Source organism: Poecilia mexicana, unplaced genomic scaffold (genome assembly GCF_051168715.1).
Source record: "Poecilia mexicana isolate PSO_F unplaced genomic scaffold, ASM5116871v1 scaffold_13, whole genome shotgun sequence".
NCBI classification, from domain to species: Eukaryota; Metazoa; Chordata; class Actinopteri; order Cyprinodontiformes; family Poeciliidae; genus Poecilia; species Poecilia mexicana.
Genome location: NW_028263382.1, coordinates 29,061,025 through 29,080,082, shown reverse-complemented (window position 1 = coordinate 29,080,082; position 19,058 = coordinate 29,061,025). Strand labels below are relative to the sequence as shown.

At 39.3% G+C, this 19,058-nt stretch overlaps 3 protein-coding genes across 7 annotated transcripts; all 3 read left to right on the top strand.

The window, feature by feature from the left end:
• Window positions 1-390: 390 nt before the first annotated feature.
• LOC148155882 (extracellular calcium-sensing receptor-like) lies at window positions 391-4,178 on the top strand. 5 transcript variants are annotated; one of them, XM_088012019.1, is made up of 8 exons: window positions 426-716; window positions 806-1,095; window positions 1,316-1,611; window positions 1,977-1,985; window positions 2,250-2,449; window positions 2,574-2,795; window positions 2,888-3,011; window positions 3,088-4,178. In XM_088012019.1, exons 1-8 carry the CDS (start codon window positions 456-458, stop codon window positions 3,984-3,986), a joined length of 2,301 nt encoding a protein of 766 aa, XP_087868145.1. In that variant the 5' UTR covers window positions 426-455; the 3' UTR covers window positions 3,987-4,178. The 5 variants fall into 5 exon arrangements, with proteins under 5 accessions (XP_087868142.1, XP_087868145.1, XP_087868143.1 ...); XM_088012016.1 differs by lacking the exon at window positions 1,977-1,985 and having other exon boundaries at window positions 391-716; XM_088012017.1 differs by lacking the exon at window positions 1,977-1,985 and having other exon boundaries at window positions 1,316-1,600; window positions 2,221-2,449.
• Window positions 4,179-7,895: 3,717 nt separating this feature from the next.
• LOC106913973 (extracellular calcium-sensing receptor-like) lies at window positions 7,896-11,576 on the top strand. Its single transcript, XM_088012022.1, has 7 exons — window positions 7,896-8,175; window positions 8,265-8,554; window positions 8,775-9,070; window positions 9,715-9,914; window positions 10,039-10,260; window positions 10,353-10,476; window positions 10,553-11,576. The coding sequence occupies exons 1-7, from the start codon at window positions 7,915-7,917 to the stop codon at window positions 11,449-11,451; spliced, it is 2,292 nt and encodes a 763-aa protein (XP_087868148.1). The 5' UTR covers window positions 7,896-7,914; the 3' UTR covers window positions 11,452-11,576.
• A 1,159-nt stretch (window positions 11,577-12,735) lies between these two features.
• LOC106913945 (extracellular calcium-sensing receptor-like) lies at window positions 12,736-16,199 on the top strand. Its single transcript, XM_014980402.2, has 7 exons — window positions 12,736-13,250; window positions 13,342-13,631; window positions 13,724-14,019; window positions 14,482-14,687; window positions 14,777-14,998; window positions 15,099-15,222; window positions 15,301-16,199. Exons 1-7 carry the CDS (start codon window positions 12,990-12,992, stop codon window positions 16,197-16,199), a joined length of 2,298 nt encoding a protein of 765 aa, XP_014835888.2. The 5' UTR covers window positions 12,736-12,989.
• Window positions 16,200-19,058: the final 2,859 nt, after the last annotated feature.

Genomic DNA, 19,058 nt, shown 5'->3' with positions numbered 1-19,058 from the left:
AAAATGAGACATTGTTGTAACTTCTCCTGTGTTATTTTAACTTGTTTTAAATTTGAAAAAGGAAAAATATCCTTTAAAAAAGCCTGTCATCTTTGCTGCATGACATTAACATTCATGTAAGAAGGGAGGGATATTTAGTGTGAAGTTGCTTTTAAATTTTGGGGGAAAAAAGTTAAAATGATTTCACCATGAATGTGATAAATATTACAAAAGTTTAGGTTTAAATCTGCATGAGTTGTATTGTATTTTCTCATTTTATGTGTCAAAGCTCCGTTAATCAGAGTTTCAATCAGTTTCTTTCAACATCAGCATCTGTCTCAGCATTAGATTGTGTTACTTGGATTATGTTTGTAGTGTTTTTGTTGTTGTTGGTATTTTAATATGAAATTCACTAAATGCTCACCTGATTTATTCTGTGCAGCTTCAGCGCCCAGAATCTCCGCTTTGCTCGCACAATGATCTTTGCAATCGAGGAGATAAACAACAGCTCTGAGCTGCTGCCGGGTGTCAGACTGGGTTATCAGATCTATGATACATGCTCCTCTGTGCCTGTTGCCACACATGTTGCATTTCAACTATCAAATGGTCAGGACCCCGTGTTTTATGAAGACGGTAACTGCTCTCAGTCTGGAGTGGTGGTGGCTGCTGTTGGAGACTCTGGATCCACCCCGTCCATCAGCATCTCACGCATTTTAGGGCCTTTCAACATCCCTCTGGTAAAAGGTCTAAATCCACTGCAACTGAAATACTAAAATGTGCCTGCATTGTGCTGAACTACATTTTGTTTGTGTTGCTGTTGCTTTAGGTGAGCCACTTTGCCACCTGTGCCTGCCTGTCAGATAAAAAGCAGTTCCCGACTTTCTTCAGAACAATCCCCAGTGACCATTACCAAGCTGATGCGCTGGCCAAGCTGGTGAAAAGCTTTGGTTGGACGTGGATAGGAGCCGTCCACTCGAACTCAGAATATGGTAACAACGGCATGGCCTCTTTTCTTGGGACGGCACTCAGAGAGGGGATCTGTGTGGAGTACATCGAATCCTTCTATCGGACCGATCCGAGGAACAAAATCAGGACAGTAGCTGATGCTATTCGCAGGTTTCCATATCTATAGTTTTTCTTAGGTGCCCTTAAAAATAGTACAAGAAATTGCATGTGATGAGTCTACTTTGTGTGATATATGTGGAAAGTGGCTACAGCAAAACACTTGAATAGTATTACAGCTGCGTGTCTTAACAAGGGGTTATACAAATGCACAGTTATAAAACACTGTGTAGTTTACGTGATTTTGAGTGAACACATTTTTATCTCTGTCCAGGTCAACAGCAACAGTTGTTGTTGCTTTTGTAGCTGCTGGTGACATGAAGTTTCTGCTGGAGGAGCTGGCTCTGGACCCTCCTCCACCTCGGCAATGGATCGGAAGTGAAGGCTGGATAACCGACCCAAACTCCATGAGCTTCAGTTTCTGTGCAGGAGCCATCGGAGTTGCCATCCAGCAATCTGTGATTCCAGGTCTGAGAGATTTCCTGCTGGATCTCTCTCCCTCTGAAGTGGCTGCCTCTCCGCTGCTGGCTGAGTTCTGGCAGGATGCGTTCAGCTGCAGCTTCACCAAAAGTGAGAAAATTTACTCTTTTTTTTCTCTCATCCATCTTTGTTAGCAAAAAAGAAAAATACTGATTCGATAAAAGTAATAATTAGAAGTTACCACTATAATTAATTTGTTAGGACCGAAATGTTATGTTTAGTATCCTTAATGTCACCATTAATGAGTCACAGTAACATTATGGCAATAAATGTGTATAGTGTTTATAGCAGAAACATGTTTTGGGAATTTGTGACTAAAGTGAGTGACAATTTATTTTACTACTTTTTGTTCAAACTAATGATGGGCTCTTCTGCATTAGTCAAAAAAAAAGAAGAAAGAAAAACTTTAGATTTGATTCAGATTTTTACTCTAAAGATTTTTAAAGATTGAAGAGTAAAAGAAAGTCTGTATACAAGCAGCAACCAGAAGCTGTTCATGTTTTACTCTGAAAGATGCTTTTAAAGTCAGTTATATTGATGGATTATGGGTTGTTATTGACACATAACAATATGTTTTATATTAACTGTAGCATTATGCATACATATCTCCAAATGATCATCATAAATCTAGAAATATGTTGTATGTTTGCTTATTTGTTTGAATGTTTCTCTGTTAAGGTTGTCTGTGCGTTAGACTGTATTGCAGCAGGGATGTTTCTCTTTGACAGGTGTCAATAAGAAAAAATGTGATGGAACAGAAGATATTAAAACCCTTAAAAGCCCGTACACTGAAACATCTCAGCTAAGAGTTTCTAACATGGTTTATAAGGCAGTATATGCAATAGCTCATGCTATTCACAACGCAGTGTGTCAGGAAACAAGTGGAACCACTCAGTGTGACAAACAAATGCGTTTGGAGCCCAAACGGGTCAGTTCAAATAAAAAGTAGATATGTAGGTTTATTTTTCTAATTGTAAAGTTTTGGTATACTAAAGAAAATCATTTCACTGGCCGTTGATTTCTATTTTCATCGTTTCCTTCTCGCTTTTCAGGTTTTTACTGAACTGAAGAAAGTTAACTTTTCCCAGAACGGATATCACGTTTCATTTGATGCTAACGGGGATCCTGTGGCTTTTTACGAGCTGGTGAACTGGCAGCAAAGTGAGAAAGGTGTTATGGAGCCAGTAACAGTGGGGTATTATGATGCTTCACTGCCTATAGGACAGGAGTTTCGTATCAACAGGGACTTAAGCTGGATGGATGGAAAAAAACAAGTAATAAATCTAATGCCAGCAGTTTATGCAAAGTGGGTAAAAGTCAGTTACAAAAGAGTTAAGCTATTTTTTCCCCTTTGACATGATAACAGGTTCCAGTCTCCGTTTGCTCAGAGAGTTGTCCTCCAGGAACTCGTAAAGTGTTGCAGAAAGGAAAACCAATCTGCTGCTACGACTGTATACCATGTCCTGAAGGAGAGATCAGTAATATGACAGGTATGATTACTTTCTGTATTTTTCTGGACATTTCCAAATGACAGAGGATTAACAGATGTTTCTGGATTGTTTTTAGATTCCCCTGATTGCTTCCCTTGTCCCAGAGAGTTCTGGCCAAATACAGAGAGAGATGCTTGTTTCCCCAAACCTGTGGAGTTTCTGTCGTATGAGGAAATCTTGTCAATCATCCTGGCTGTAGTTTCCATCAGTGGAGCCTGTCTGGCCATCATCACAGCAGTGATTTTCTTCTACTACAGGGCCACACCAATTGTCAGAGCCAACAACTCTGAGCTGAGCTTCCTGCTGCTCTTCTCTCTGACTCTGTGTTTCTTATGTTCACTAACTTTCATTGGAGCCCCCTCTGAGTGGTCCTGCATGCTGCGGCACACAGCGTTTGGCATCACATTTGTTCTCTGTATCTCCTGTGTTCTTGGCAAAACTATAGTGGTTCTAATGGCCTTTAAAGCTACACTTCCTGGAAGTAATGCTATGAAATGGTTTGGTCCTCCACAACAAAGGATGACTGTAGTGTCTTTTACATTTATTCAGGTTGTAATATGTATCATATGGTTGGTTGTGAGTCCTCCCTTCCCAGTGAAAAATCTGACCACCTACAAGGAGAAGATCATCCTGGAATGTGCGTTAGGCTCTGCTGTTGGTTTCTGGGCTGTGCTCGGCTACATCGGCCTGCTAGCTGTGTTTTGCTTTGTGTTAGCTGTTCTAGCTCGGAAACTACCTGATAATTTCAACGAAGCCAAGATGATAACCTTCAGCATGTTGATATTCTGTGCCGTCTGGATCACCTTCATCCCAGCTTATGTCAGCTCTCCTGGAAAATTTACTGTGGCTGTGGAGATATTTGCTATTCTGGCCTCCAGCTTTGGACTGATACTGTGTATATTTGCTCCAAAATGTTTCATCATTTTGTTCCAACCAGAGAAGAACACTAAGAAATATTTAATGAACAAAAAGTAGTAGTATGTCATGAGTCGACTGAAATCAAAATGTACAGTAAGCAATGTTATTGCAGCTGCTAAACATTTGATCCACCTTCATTTCATTTCACAAAGCTTTAAAGTATCATAAATATCAGCTGCATGAGAGATTTTGTTGTTTGTGTTGTCTTCTTTCAAAAATAAATCATGCAATAAATCGTACAAAAAGTAATTTTGAGGTGGTAAATTCTCACTTGAATACGGTACTTAGTTATTATCAACATTTGGATTTGAAGATTAAAAACATCCTGAAATATGTTACTTATTTTCATGGCTAATGTCCAACTCATCATGCATCATACTGACTCAATGACAGGATGATTCATGGATGATCAGTGACAGAATGTTTGAAGGAAATGCTGCATGACTTCAAAATAAAATCTTTTAATGGAAGAACTAACTATACAAGTAATGTGATGTACACTTTGATGCTTTGCTTGCAATGGTTTTGTTTCCTTTATTGAAGAATATTGAAGTGTAAAATCTTGTCTCCGTTTATATTGACTTGTAAAAAGTAAAGCAATTTAAAAAATACATACTATTGCATTAAAGTTCAAGCAAAATGCTAATTTTAAAGGTTTAGGGTTAGATCACTAGAATATCACATTGGGCCAATTAAAAACAGACATCTTAAACACAAATGTCAAACTTCTGAAAGTATTTGCATCTTAATTCACTCAACACTTGGATGGGCCTCCTCTGGCATGAATTTCTTCAATAATGCGTCGAGGCATGGTGGCGCTGCGTAGGTCATCTTCCTCTGGTGTCTCTCAGCTTCCTGTTTGACAGCCCAGAGATTTTCTAAGGGGTTCAGGTCAGGTGGAGTTTGCTGGCCGATGAAGAACAGGAGCCCCACAGTCAATGAAGCAACTCTGGGTACCTTTGGCAGTGTTAGCAGGTGCTAAATCCTGCTGGAAACTAAAATCTATTCAACCTCCTTATCAATAACTGTGTCATGATCAACTGTGCCAAAAGCCATCCTGAGTTCCAGTTACAGCAGCTCAGAGGTTTCAGATCCAATCTTTTTCAGACATATGTTGCCTAGAGCCTTTAACATTGCCACACAGCAAATTCAAGTGTTAAATGTTTTGGTGTTAGTAGACTTTGTGCAAAAGCAGAGTTAATTTTACTCTAATAGAGTCACATTCTGTTTATGTAAGTCTGGGGTGTATATTATTAGTAGTTAAAATACGGTGTTAAAACAAAGTGTTTCCCTATTAAATCTAGAGTTGTTAAAATGGAATCAATAACTCTTGACTTCTGAACTCTGAACTCCACCAGCGGCTCTAACACTGAAGGAGTTCATTCACTGCCTCCGCCCCAGAATCACAGATTCCCACCGAAGCGAAGCGACAGAAGCCAAGTAATTTCAGGACTATTTACTCTCCACATGTCTGAGTTATTTACTGCGCTTGGTAAGTTACTTTTTTTCTGAGATGGTTTATAACTATTATTTTGAGTTGAGCTCAACCTGTATGACAGACGTCACGTTCGCCACACGGCTCGGTGTTAGCATATTTAGCTTAGCATGCCGAATGTTAGCGGAGTATAAATGTTGGAAAAATATCGAGCCGGTTAACATTTAATCAAATTATTGGCGAACTTGAACAGATCCGTAATAATCTGGAGTATGTTTTTCATTATATTGAACGTTTACATGCATATTGATCAGATTTAGCAACCTTTCTGATCGATTTTTTTCCTTTGAAAAAATGTAAAAGGCTTTTTCACGTTGAGAGCATTATTCCCGCTGTGTGTCTTCTTATATATGTTTTGCAGCATGTTTTAATCCTCTTATTGCCTTTTTGTATTAGAACCAGTCTGGTTTCGGATGAATCTCCAGTCTCAGCCTAACCTCCCCCTCCTGATCCCTCCATGGATTCTTCGAAGATTCAAGCCCCAAAAATGATTATGTAAGTGTTAATATTTCTGAAACTCCACATTTCTGTAATGGAGGCTTGTTGTTAGAGTTGTAGTAAAAATGTATTCCTTCGCTCCATTCCTTATTGTTCTGTTTTTTGTTTGTTATGATCCAGAGACCGACACTGGCTGTAGTACTCAGAGACTGAAGACGGTCCGATGCAGTAGAGGAGCATGTTGGTGTCTCCGGCCAAACGTCACGAACAGCCCAACAACCTGAAGACAATCTGTTAGTGATGGACATCTCTCTGGTGGAGTGCAGAGAGGAACCGTCTCTTATCAACAGAAACATAAACTGGATAAGAAACGATGGATCTGAATATCAGGTTGGCTTGTTATGTACTGTACATATCTGGCAATCCATCTGTTAAAAGAAAATGTACTCTATCAAATATTACATGAACTGCATGCATTGATACAGGCTTTACTTTCTCCACCTTGTACTTTGAACAATTTCATGCATATTGTATTGAAGAAAAATGTATTAAGCATACTGCATTTTGTATTGCCCAGCTGATATGTTAGACCTTTTAAAAAGCAATATGTGAATAAAAGTGACATGTGAAACATGCACATTATTCCACGTTGTAATATGTTTTGTAACTATGGTGCACATTTTGAAATAAATGCATTTGAGAAAATCATTGCCTCTTTATTAAATGTTTATTTTCCAAAGAATTTTTAAAAGTTCAACACAATAAAGTACCTATTTAATATTAATTACAAATAACCCTTAAGAAGTTAAAGAAGTACTCTGTGAGAGTTAATATTAAGATCTAACACTGAATTAGTATCAGTAAGTGTTAAATGATTAACTCCAGCAGATTTGATATTTGACACGTTATAAGAGTTAAGATACCAACTCTCCAAAAAGAGTTAAATTAACACTTTCTGGTGTGGACCCATACAGACACTTTAAAAGTGTTGAAATCAAATCTGACAGTGTTAATCTGGGCCTCCTGGATTTGCTGTGCATCTTACTGTGGCGCTTTAGTTAAAAACGTGAATAAAAAGCACACAAGGCCATTACACTTCACACATATACACACACTGTACATACATTACACAATACATTGTTGCTTGTGGCTATGATCTAGCAAATTTAAAGTTCTAAGGACTTGTGTGTATCAGTTTACGTCAAGACAGTCACCTGATGTGTCAGTGATGCGTAACGACCAATAAAAACCCCACTTCCAAGACGACAAACAAACACTTGAAGCATGGAGGTCGGCCTGAGGTTAGCAGTGTGTTTATTTGAACTGCTACCAGCTGTTGTGTTGGGTGTGTCTCTGAATGATGTACAACCAACAACCCAGCCAACGCATCCTCTAACCGGTGCCGGTGGGGAGACGGAGTCTTCATTGCTGAAATGCTCCTTGCAGGGCTCCCCTCGTCTGCCTGCGTTCTCCACTGAGGGAGACTTTGTGATTGGAGGAGCTTTTGTGGTTCACTACCAAACGAACGCAGTGGTTAACAACTACACCACCAAGCCTGGGGTGGCGACATGCACAGGGAGGTTAGCAAGCAAAATGAGACATTGTTGTAACTTCTTCTGTGTTATTTTAACTTGTTTTAAATTTGAAAAAGAAAAAATGTCCTTTAAAAAAAGCCTGTCATCTTTGCTGCATGACATTAACATTCATGTAAGAAGGGAGGGATATTTAGTGTGAAGTTGCTTTTAAATTTGGGGGGAAAAAAGTTAAAATGATTTCACCATGAATGTGATAAATATCACAAAAGTTTAGGTTTAAATCTGCATGAGTTGTATTGTATTTTCTCATTTTATGTGTCAAAGCTCCGTTAATCAGAGTTTCAATCAGTTTCTTTCAACATCAGCATCTGTCTCAGCATTAGATTGTGTTACTTGGATTATTATGTTTGTAGTGTTTTTTTTGATGTTGTTGGTATTTTAATATGAAATTCACTAAATGCTCACCTGATTTATTCTGTGCAGCTTCAGCGCCCGGGATCTCCGCTTTGCTCGCACAATGATCTTTGCAATCGAGGAGATAAACAACAGCTCTGAGCTGCTGCCGGGTGTCAGACTGGGTTATCAGATCTATGATACATGCTCCTCTGTGCCTGTTGCCACACATGTTGCATTTCAACTATCAAATGGTCAGGACCCCGTGTTTTACGAAGACGGTAACTGCTCTCAGTCTGGAGTGGTGGTGGCTGCTGTCGGAGACTCTGGATCCACCCCGTCCATCAGCATCTCACGCATTTTAGGGCCTTTCAACATCCCTCTGGTAAAAGGTCTAAATCCACTGCAACTGAAATACTAAAATGTGCCTGCATTGTGCTGAACTACATTTTGTTTGTGTTGCTGTTGCTTTAGGTGAGCCACTTTGCCACCTGTGCCTGCCTGTCAGATAAAAAGCAGTTCCCGACTTTCTTCAGAACAATCCCCAGTGACCATTACCAAGCTGATGCGCTGGCCAAGCTGGTGAAAAACTTTGGTTGGACGTGGATAGGAGCCGTCCACTCGAACTCAGAATATGGTAACAACGGCATGGCCTCTTTTCTTGGGACGGCACTCAGAGAGGGGATCTGTGTGGAATACATCGAATCCTTCTATCGGACCGATCCGAGGAACAAAATCAGGACAGTAGCTGATGCTATTCGCAGGTTTCCATATCTATAGTTTTTCTTAGGTGCCCTTAAAAATAGTACAAGAAATTGCATGTGATGAGTCTACTTTGTGTGATATATGTAGAAAGTGGCTACAGCAAAACACTTGAATAGTATTACAGCTGTGTGTCTTAACAAGGGGTTATACAAATGCACAGTTATAAAACACTGTGTAGTTTACGTGATTTTGAGTGAACACATTTTTATCTCTGTCCAGGTCAACAGCAACAGTTGTTGTTGCTTTTGTAGCTGCTGGTGACATGAAGTTTCTGCTGGAGGAGCTGGCTCTGGACCCTCCTCCACCTCGGCAATGGATCGGAAGTGAAGGCTGGACAACCGACCCAAACTTGATGACCTTCAGTTTCTGTGCAGGAGCCATCGGAGTTGCCATCCAGCAATCTGTGATTCCAGGTCTGAGAGATTTCCTGCTGGATCTCTCTCCCTCTGAAGTGGCTGCCTCTCCACTGCTGGCTGAGTTCTGGCAGGATGCGTTCAGCTGCAGCTTCACCAAAAGTGAGAAAATTTACTCTTTTTTTTCTCTCTTCCATCTTTGTTAGCAAAAAAGAAAAATACTGATTCGATAAAAGTAATAATTAGAAGTTACCACTATAATTAATTTGTTAGGACTGAAATGTTATGTTTAGTATCCTTAATGTCACCATTAATAAGTCACAGTAACATGATGGCAATAAATGTGTATAGTGTTTATAGCAGAAACATGTTTTGGGAATTTGTGACTAAAGTGAGTGACAATTTTTTTTTACTTCTTTTTGTTCAAACTAATGATGGGCTCTTCTGCCTTAGTCAAAAAAAAAAAAAAAGAAAAAGGAAAAACTTAGATTTGATTCAGATTTTTACTCTAAAGATTTTTAAAGATTGAAGAGTAAAAGAAAGTCTGTATACAAGCAGCAACCAGAAGCTGTTCATGTTTTACTCTGAAAGATGCTTTTAAAGTCAGTTATATTGATGGATTATGGGTTGTTATTGACACATAACAATATGTTTTATATTAACTGTAGCATTATGCATACATATCTCCAAATGATCATCATAAATCTAGAAATATGTTGTATGTTTGCTTATTTGTTTGAATGTTTCTCTGTTAAGGTTGTCTGTGCGTTAGACTGTATTGCAGCAGGGATGTTTCTCTTTGACAGGTGTCAATAAGAAAAAATGTGATGGAACAGAAGATATTAAAACCCTTAAAAGCCCGTACACTGAAACATCTCAGCTAAGAGTTTCTAACATGGTTTATAAGGCAGTATATGCAATAGCTCATGCTATTCACAACGCAGTGTGTCAGGAAACAAGTGGAACCACTCAGTGTGACAAACAAATGCGTTTGGAGCCCAAACGGGTCAGTTCAAATAAAAAGTAGATATGTAGGTTTATTTTTCTAATTGTAAAGTTTTGGTATACTAAAGAAAATCATTTCACTGGCCGTTGATTTCTATTTTCATCGTTTCCTTCTCGCTTTTCAGGTTTTTACTGAACTGAAGAAAGTTAACTTTTCCCAGAACGGATATCATGTTTCATTTGATGCTAACGGGGATCCTGTGGCTTTTTACGAGCTGGTGAACTGGCAGCAAAGTGAGAAAGGTGTTATGGAGCCAGTAACAGTGGGGTATTATGATGCTTCACTGCCTATAGGACAGGAGTTTCGTATCAACAGGGACTTAAGCTGGATGGATGGAAAAAAACAAGTAATAAATCTAATGCCAGCAGTTTATGCAAAGTGGGTAAAAGTCAGTTACAAAAGAGTTAAGCTATTTTTTCCCCTTTGACATGATAACAGGTTCCCGTCTCCGTTTGCTCAGAGAGTTGTCCTCCAGGAACTCGTAAAGTGTTGCAGAAAGGAAAACCAATCTGCTGCTACGACTGTATACCATGTCCTGAAGGAGAGATCAGTAATATGACAGGTATGATTACTTTCTGTATTTTTCTGGACATTTCCAAATGACAGAGGATTAACAGATGTTTCTGGATTGTTTTTAGATTCCCCTGATTGCTTCCCTTGTCCCAGAGAGTTCTGGCCAAATACAGAGAGAGATGCTTGTTTCCCCAAACCTGTGGAGTTTCTGTCGTATGAGGAAATCTTGTCAATCATCCTGGCTGTAGTTTCCATCAGTGGAGCCTGTCTGGCCATCATCACAGCAGTGATTTTCTTCTACTACAGGGCCACACCGATTGTCAGAGCCAACAACTCTGAGCTGAGCTTCTTGCTGCTCTTCTCTCTGACTCTGTGTTTCTTATGTTCACTAACTTTCATTGGAGCCCCCTCTGAGTGGTCCTGCATGCTGCGGCACACAGCGTTTGGCATCACATTTGTTCTCTGTATCTCCTGTGTTCTTGGGAAAACTATAGTGGTTCTAATGGCCTTTAAAGCTACACTTCCTGGTAGTAATGCTATGAAATGGTTTGGTCCTCCACAACAAAGAATGACTGTAGTGTCTTTTACATTTATCCAAGTTATAATATGTATCATATGGTTGGTTGTGAGTCCTCCCTTCCCAGTGAAAAATCTGACCACCTACAAGGAGAAGATCATCCTGGAATGTGCGTTAGGCTCTGCTGTTGGTTTCTGGGCTGTGCTCGGCTACATCGGCCTGCTGGCTGTGTTTTGCTTTGTGTTAGCTGTTCTAGCTCGGAAACTACCTGATAATTTCAACGAAGCCAAGATGATAACCTTCAGCATGTTGATATTCTGTGCCGTCTGGATCACCTTCATCCCAGCTTATGTCAGCTCTCCTGGAAAATTTACTGTGGCTGTGGAGATATTTGCTATTCTGGCCTCCAGCTTTGGACTGATACTGTGTATATTTGCTCCAAAATGTTTCATTATTTTGTTTCAACCAGAGAAGAACACTAAAAAATATTTAATGAACAAAAACTAAGTTAAACCCCAAAGAAGCCTGGAAGTAATGTGACAAAAATACAGGTAGTATTAATCCGGTTGTTGCATATCTTAAACTATTTACACCTATTTGAAAAAGCTTAGCTGTCATGCATTACGTAAACAGTTTGGAGCTGTAGTTTATATGCACACATGTTCCATCATGGGAGTGTAATGCATGTCAGTCTGTTGGTTTCTTGTTTCAGAAATAAATCATGTACTAAACAAATGTCTCTGATTATTAATGTAAGTACACTGATATACTGGATACATCATAAAACACAGTGCAGCAATCCTCAATTTCAAGTTTCAAGTGGCTTACCAATACTTTCATATGACTTCAACTGAGTCACATGTATTTTACGTTACAATCAACGACCCCAGATGGCCCAAACGTAGAACACAGCCTTGAGCAAAATCAAAATTTGATTTTGATCCTCGTCTTAATAAAGGAGCGCTATAATGTTATGTACTTTCCTTGAACATGGTGCCATATTACAGCACAAACAAGCAATTAAGCTACTTTCTATTGTTCTGAAAATGTTTTATATCAAACATTACTTGAAGAAAATTTAACTTTACAGTTCCATGCAAAGTCAATTTGCATGGAAATCTTTGGTTCTCTTTCCACTTTGAGGATGATTTCAGTAGTGATTTCGCTCAGGGTATTCAAAGTTTAGAGTACAGATCACACAGTTCCTATACATGAGTACCATACATTTAAGCCAACTTCTTCAATTTTGACACAGTGTTAGACAGCCCAGTTGCACAGAGGCTTACGTTAGGATAGGTGACTTTAAGACGTGATCATAGATCCCTAGGTGACCCCATGTTCCTTTTAATGACCTGATATAAAACACATGTTAATGAGAACACAAACACCCAGAGAACAAATGGTTGAAGAATGGAGGTGGGTCTGAGATTAGCGATGAGTTTGTTTGAGCTGATCACAGTTGTTGTGCTGGGTGGGTCTCTCAGCAGTGTAAAAGAAAGAAATCAGCGTATCGATAACCTGACTGGCCCTGATTTCAGTGCTGAGGCGTCATTGGTGAAATGTTCGCTGCAGGGTACGCCTCGTCAACCTGCGTTCTCCGTGGACGCAGACTTTGTTATCGGAGGTGCTTTCTTCATTCACTACCAAGTGCAGACAGTGATCAATAACTACACCACCAAGCCTGAGCTTCCAATATGCAAAGGGAGGTTAGTAAAGAGGAAAGACAAAAGTGTGTTAGATGAAGATGTGCATGAATCTTTTTAAGAATGTGATTTTGCATGTTAAAAACGATGCAAAAATGCTTAGCAGTAGATTTGAGTAAAATGAATTGTTCTAATAATTTAATGTAGTTTCAGTTAACATTTCTCTATGAATTGTGAAATTATTTCTTGTTTTGCAACTTTGTTCCAAACCTTTGACTGTTTTTTTTTCTTTTTTTTTTCTTAATATTAGGAACTTTTGTTTTTATCCGGCGTTAACATCAGAACTCTCCTCATTTCATTCTGTGCAGCTTCAACGCCCGGGGTCTGCGCTTCTCTCGCACAATGGTCTTTGCTATTGAGGAAATAAACAACAGCACAGAGCTGCTGCCGGGCATTAGACTGGGTTATCAGATATTTGACACTTGCGCCTCTGTGCCTGTTGCTGTGCATGTGGCATTTCAGCTTTCTAACGGCCAGGATCCCGTGTTTTACCAGGGAAACAACTGTTCAAAGTCTGGAGAGGTGGTGGCTGCTGTTGGAGACTCTGGATCCACTCCCTCCATCAGCATCTTACGAATTATTGGGTCCTTTAAAATCCCTCTGGTAAGTTGTGTATATTAATTAAAAACTAATTTACGTACATGAAAATGTTAAAGTCATTATTGTTATTTTAAAAATGATATTCCTTTTGTAGGTGAGCCACTTTGCCACCTGTGCCTGCCTTTCAGACAAACACGAGTACCCGACATTTTTCAGAACGATTCCCAGTGACCATTACCAAGCTGCTGGAATGGCCAAACTGGTGAAACACTTTGGCTGGACTTGGATCGGAGCTGTCCATGCAGACTCAGATTATGGAAACAAAGGCATGGCTTCTTTCCTTGGCACAGCACTCAAAGAGGGGATCTGTGTGGAGTACATTGAATCTTTCTATCGAACTGACCCAAAGAACAAGATCAAAAAAGTAGCTGACGCCATCCGCAGGTTTTAAAATGTTTTATTTTGCCACTGTGCCTTATAGTTATGTGAACCTTGATTAAATTTTTTTGTATACTTTTTTTTTTTTTTTTTTTCAGATCTACAGCCAAAGTAGTTTTGGCATTTGCAGGTGGGGGTGATATGAAAGTCCTCTTAGAGGAGCTGAGCAGAGAACCTACCCCACATCGGCAGTGGATCGGAAGTGAAGGTTGGATAACCGAACAAAACTTGATGAGCTTCAGTTTCTGTGCAGGAGCCATCGGAGTTGCCATCCAGCAATCTGTCATCCCAGGTCTGAGAGACTTCCTGCTGGATCTCTCTCCCTCTGAAGTGGCAGCTTCATCAGTGCTGACTGAGTTCTGGGAGGATGCGTTCAACTGCAGCCTGACAGAAAGTATGAAATTCTTGTCTGTGTGTTTTTTAGTTTAATACTTAATTTACAGAAAATATGTTCACTCTGAATGGGAAATGACAACATTTTCTTAAACCATCAGCTGTTATTATTGTCAATATTTTCTATTTACTCAGTTTCACCCAAGAATTTGTTAGTAACATTAATTTGGACTGTTTCTAGCAGGTCAAATTTTTTGAACTTTACATAGGTAACTAATCTTTTAGGGTATTTTTTTTCCAAAGTTCAGTTTCAAATACATCAACAGAACAACAAAGGGCCAAAGACAAAGTAGATAATGGTTCCAATAACTCCTCAGTTATAGGTTAAAAGTAACACATTTTAACTGATGTTTAGTTTATAAAACTACTGATAACAAGCCCTAGAGTAATATGTCTATCAATTTGACCTGCATGAGTTCTTGTGTGTATTTCCATGTTTATTAGACTTTTTTCTTCTCCTTAGCTGCTGATCCACATAAGGGAAGGTGTGACAGAACTGAAGATATTAAAACCCTGAAGAGCCCGTACACTGACACGTCTCAGTTAAGAATTTCTAACATGGTTTATAAGGCTGTTTATGCAGTAGCACATGCCATTCACAATGCAGCGTGTCAGGAAACTAACGGAACCACTCAGTGTGACAAACACATGCGTCTAGAGCCTGAACAGGTTAGTTTAAGTAAAAAGTAAATCAGTTTTTAACTGGTTTTCTTGTATTGATTTTTTCTCTCTCTCCCTGTGTCTTTCTGATTTTGCAGGTTTTTATTGAACTAAAGAAAGTAAACTTTTCCCAAAATGGCTACCATGTTTCATTTGATCCCAATGGAGATTCTGTGGCTTTTTATGAGCTGGTAAACTGGCAGAAAAGTGAGAGTGGAGTTATTGAACTGGTAACAGTGGGATATTATGATGCTTCACTGCCAAGAGGTCAGGAGTTTCATATCAACAGGAATATTACCTGGATGGATGGTTACAAACAAGTAATGAATCTATTGTCAAAAATGTATGCAGTGTTCATACACTGAAGATGCTTGTAAAATATGGTTAAATTATTGTTCTGTTTCTTTGACTAAATTACAGGTACCAGTGTCTGTTTGCTCTGAGAGTTGTCCTCCAGGAACTCGTAAGGTGTTGCAGAAAGGCAGGCCCATCTGTTGCTATGTTTGCATATTATGTCCTGAAGGGGAGATTAGCAACATGTCTGGTAAAAATCCTTACATTTTCTTTATTTATATTTTCAAATAATTTAGTGTTAACACATGTGTCTACACCATTTCTTTAGATTCCCCTGATTGCTTCCCTTGTCCCAGAGAGTTCTGGCCAAATGCAAAAAGAGATGCTTGTTTCCCCAAACCTGTGGAGTTTCTGTCCTATGAAGAAGTCCTGTCAATCATCCTGGCTGTAGTTTCCATCAGTGGAGCCTGTCTGGCCATCATTACAGCAGTGATTTTCTTCTTTCACAGGGCAACTCCAATTGTCAGAGCCAACAACTCTGAGCTGAGCTTCCTGCTGCTCTTCTCTCTGACTCTGTGTTTCTTATTTTCACTAACTTTCATTGGAGCCCCCTCTGAGTGGTCCTGCATGCTGCGGCACACAGCGTTTGGCATCACATTTGTTCTCTGTATCTCCTGTGTTCTTGGGAAAACTATAGTGGTTCTAATGGCCTTTAAAGCTACACTTCCTGGTAGTAATGCTATGAAATGGTTTGGTCCTCTTCAACAAAGGATGACTGTAGTATCTTTCACACTTATTCAAGTTATAATATGTATCATATGGTTGGTTGTGAGTCCTCCCTTCCCAGTGAAAAATCTGACCACCTACAAGGAGAAGATCATCCTGGAATGTGCGTTAGGCTCTGCTGTTGGTTTCTGGGCTGTGCTCGGCTACATCGGCCTGCTGGCTGTGTTTTGCTTTGTGTTAGCTGTTCTAGCTCGGAAACTACCTGATAATTTCAACGAAGCCAAGATGATAACCTTCAGCATGTTGATATTCTGTGCCGTCTGGATCACCTTCATCCCAGCTTATGTCAGCTCTCCTGGAAAATTTACTGTGGCTGTGGAGATATTTGCTATTCTGGCCTCCAGCTTTGGACTGATACTGTGTATATTTGCTCCAAAGTGTTTCATCATTTTGTTTCAGCCAGAGAAGAACACCAAGAAATATTTAATGAACAAAAACTAACTGGAAAATCAGCAGAAGAGTAGCCATCAAATTACAGAATAAATATTTCACAGATAAAACTGCTAAACCTAAAAAAACCCTCAAAATAATATGTATCTTTATTATCGCAATATAAATTTGAGGCATTAGCTTAACTGTGTACATTTTCTACTGGTCTCCTTCCATTGTATGTATCTTTATCTTTTGTTTCAAAAATAAAATCTAAATTTGACAATGAATGAATATAAAAAATGAATATTCTTTATTAATCCCCAGAGGGGAAATTCACATTTCACAACAGTCTGTCGAAAACAAACACATCAGTCATTGGTAGACAGGAGCCTGAGGTTGTAGCCCAAGAGGGTGCCGCCCTTTAGTTAAATGAGAACTAAAGTGTGGCACTAACTGTGAAATGTTACGTTAGTCATATCTCCTACTGTGCCTTATCAGACAGTATGCATGACAGCAACATATAGACAACATATTGATGGGGCTCCAGCGAAGGCGATGAGAGTAAAAACCAGGACAGAAGAAAAATGTGTCTGCCTTCACCGAGAGCAGGAACAAGAAAAGCACTATGATATTTTGTGAGAGTATAATTAGACATTTTCATCAGCTTGATTTATTTTTCAAATATTACCTATACAATTGAAACCATTGGTCTGTGTCAGCTGATTAAAGACAGACATTTTGTTCTCACTCTCACAAGTTAAATTAGACCAATTTTATTATTTTTTTTTTTTTTAGGTATATTAACATGGATGGCCAAAGGCAAATGCGAGTTAAGTGGCTGATTATGGATTCAAAATAACATTGAATAATACAAAATAAACACTACGACACATTGAAAAACAATTTATATAATATGTCTAGAGTTAAATACTATCTTTCAGTTAGCCTGTTGGTGGCTGCTGCCACTGTTGGGGAAATTGATCAAACTTGCTGACCTGTGTACTGTAAATATAGGGGGCCATCGACTTGAATTGACTAACTGTAAATAGACAACATCACTAGCCTACAGGGTACTTGTTAACAAGCTTAACGTGCTGTATTGATATTAGCTAGTCATCTTTTAGCTAACATTAGCTGCATCCAGCAGCTTTACTCAACTCAGTCGGTTAGTGTGGGGGGAAAACTGCGCAAAGTTCTCTGCGTTTTGCTGGTTTGCTGCCAGGAGTCTAACACACCTGCGCAGCTCTGCCCAGCGCGAGCGTCTCAGCGTTCATGTTGCGTTTGAAGGCGGCTCGGAAAAACAGGTTACGACGTGTTAACAACCGATTAAACAGTTTTAACTGCTGAAAAAAGTGACAGGACACAAATATGGGAAGTGCGGAAGCTCCTACTATATCAAATTGATATAGGAATAACGGCGAGTTGGCCATTCTAAGGTAAAAACAACAAACAGCTTCCAGTCCAGGTTGTCTCTATGGGGGGGCAATGTTCCCCAATGCCCTCCCATGCCGCCGGGCCTGCACAAACATATCTAAATTTACAGCCATCACCCTCTACAGAGACGTTAGCGCTGTGTGAATCTGCTGGTATTTTCAGATGCCGATTGTGGAAAAGTTTCACGTTAACAGGCAGCCTCAAATCCACTGTAGCTGTCATGTCACTGAACTATACTGTGATGTAATTTTAGCATGTTGCCAAAATGGCCTAAGCTTCCTCCTCATTTAGATAACAGTAACAGATCTCCAACGAACAGCTCAGGTAACACATGTATGATCTGTGTCAGAAGTTGTTTTAAACTGAACAAACTAGGTGGGAGCTCCTACCTTACTGTGGTAAGAATCAAGTTGGATTGGATAAAAAGGCAATGAACAGCCTATAAGACAGCAGACATTATGAAAATTTCAGGCCAACGTATTTTTGAGATCAAAAATACTCATACCATACTCATAAACAACTTTATGAACTTTACATAAATTATCAGTTTATACGTCAAAAGTGAACACAATGAACATGAAATTTTAAGTGTGACAATAAAACATGAAAGTGAGGATCAATGACAGAACATTCCCGTTCACTGCACCTTACAGAAACCTACAAAAAAGAACAATAGAGCAATTAAACAGACAAAGCATTTGTATTTTAAAGGATACAGAAAAATGGCAAATAAAAAAGTAATACTTACAATTTTAAGACGTTTTGTACTCGCTGTGTATGTGACATCATCAGAACTGATGATGATTGGGACCGGATGCCTAGGGTGGAAAAACATTTCTGGGTGTCTTCTTTGCCTGTTTATGTTAGAAGTAGAAAAAAAATAGTCAGCAATGTCATAGAATCAGTTGATGTTGGCAATAACTATGAACTACCTTGAAATCTTTCCATCCATCATTTCAACACACTGGTCCTTGCAGGGTGGCGAGGGGGGCTGGTGGTGCCCATTCCAACAGCCATCAGATGAGAGGCGGGGTTCACCCTGGACAGGTCACCAGTCCATCACAGGGCCCTGAAAGTCAACAACAAATTAAATGTATGAAAGAGAAATGTGAGATTAACAATGAATAAAATTAAATATAGTGGTGAAATTATAAGAATATTTTAAATATCATTCTACCATGGGCTTGAATAATTTAAGGGTTTCACTGTATAAAATGCTAATTCATACATCTTAGTAAATGTCTGAAATATCATCGTCTGTGGAAACCCAGTTTGCAGCCTGAGTTATTGCTTTGTGACCTTGAGAGAGTTACCATCTGGAGTCATAATCAGAAACAGAAAAACAAAGTGGAAATTTTTATGTAAAGTCATGTTAAGACAATAGAAGATGACTGGATGAGGTCGTGTTGTTAATAATTAATGATCACCTGACATATCATAGATGTTTAAAGGCCAGCAAATACACACCTCCTCACACAGACACTTGGAAAATGG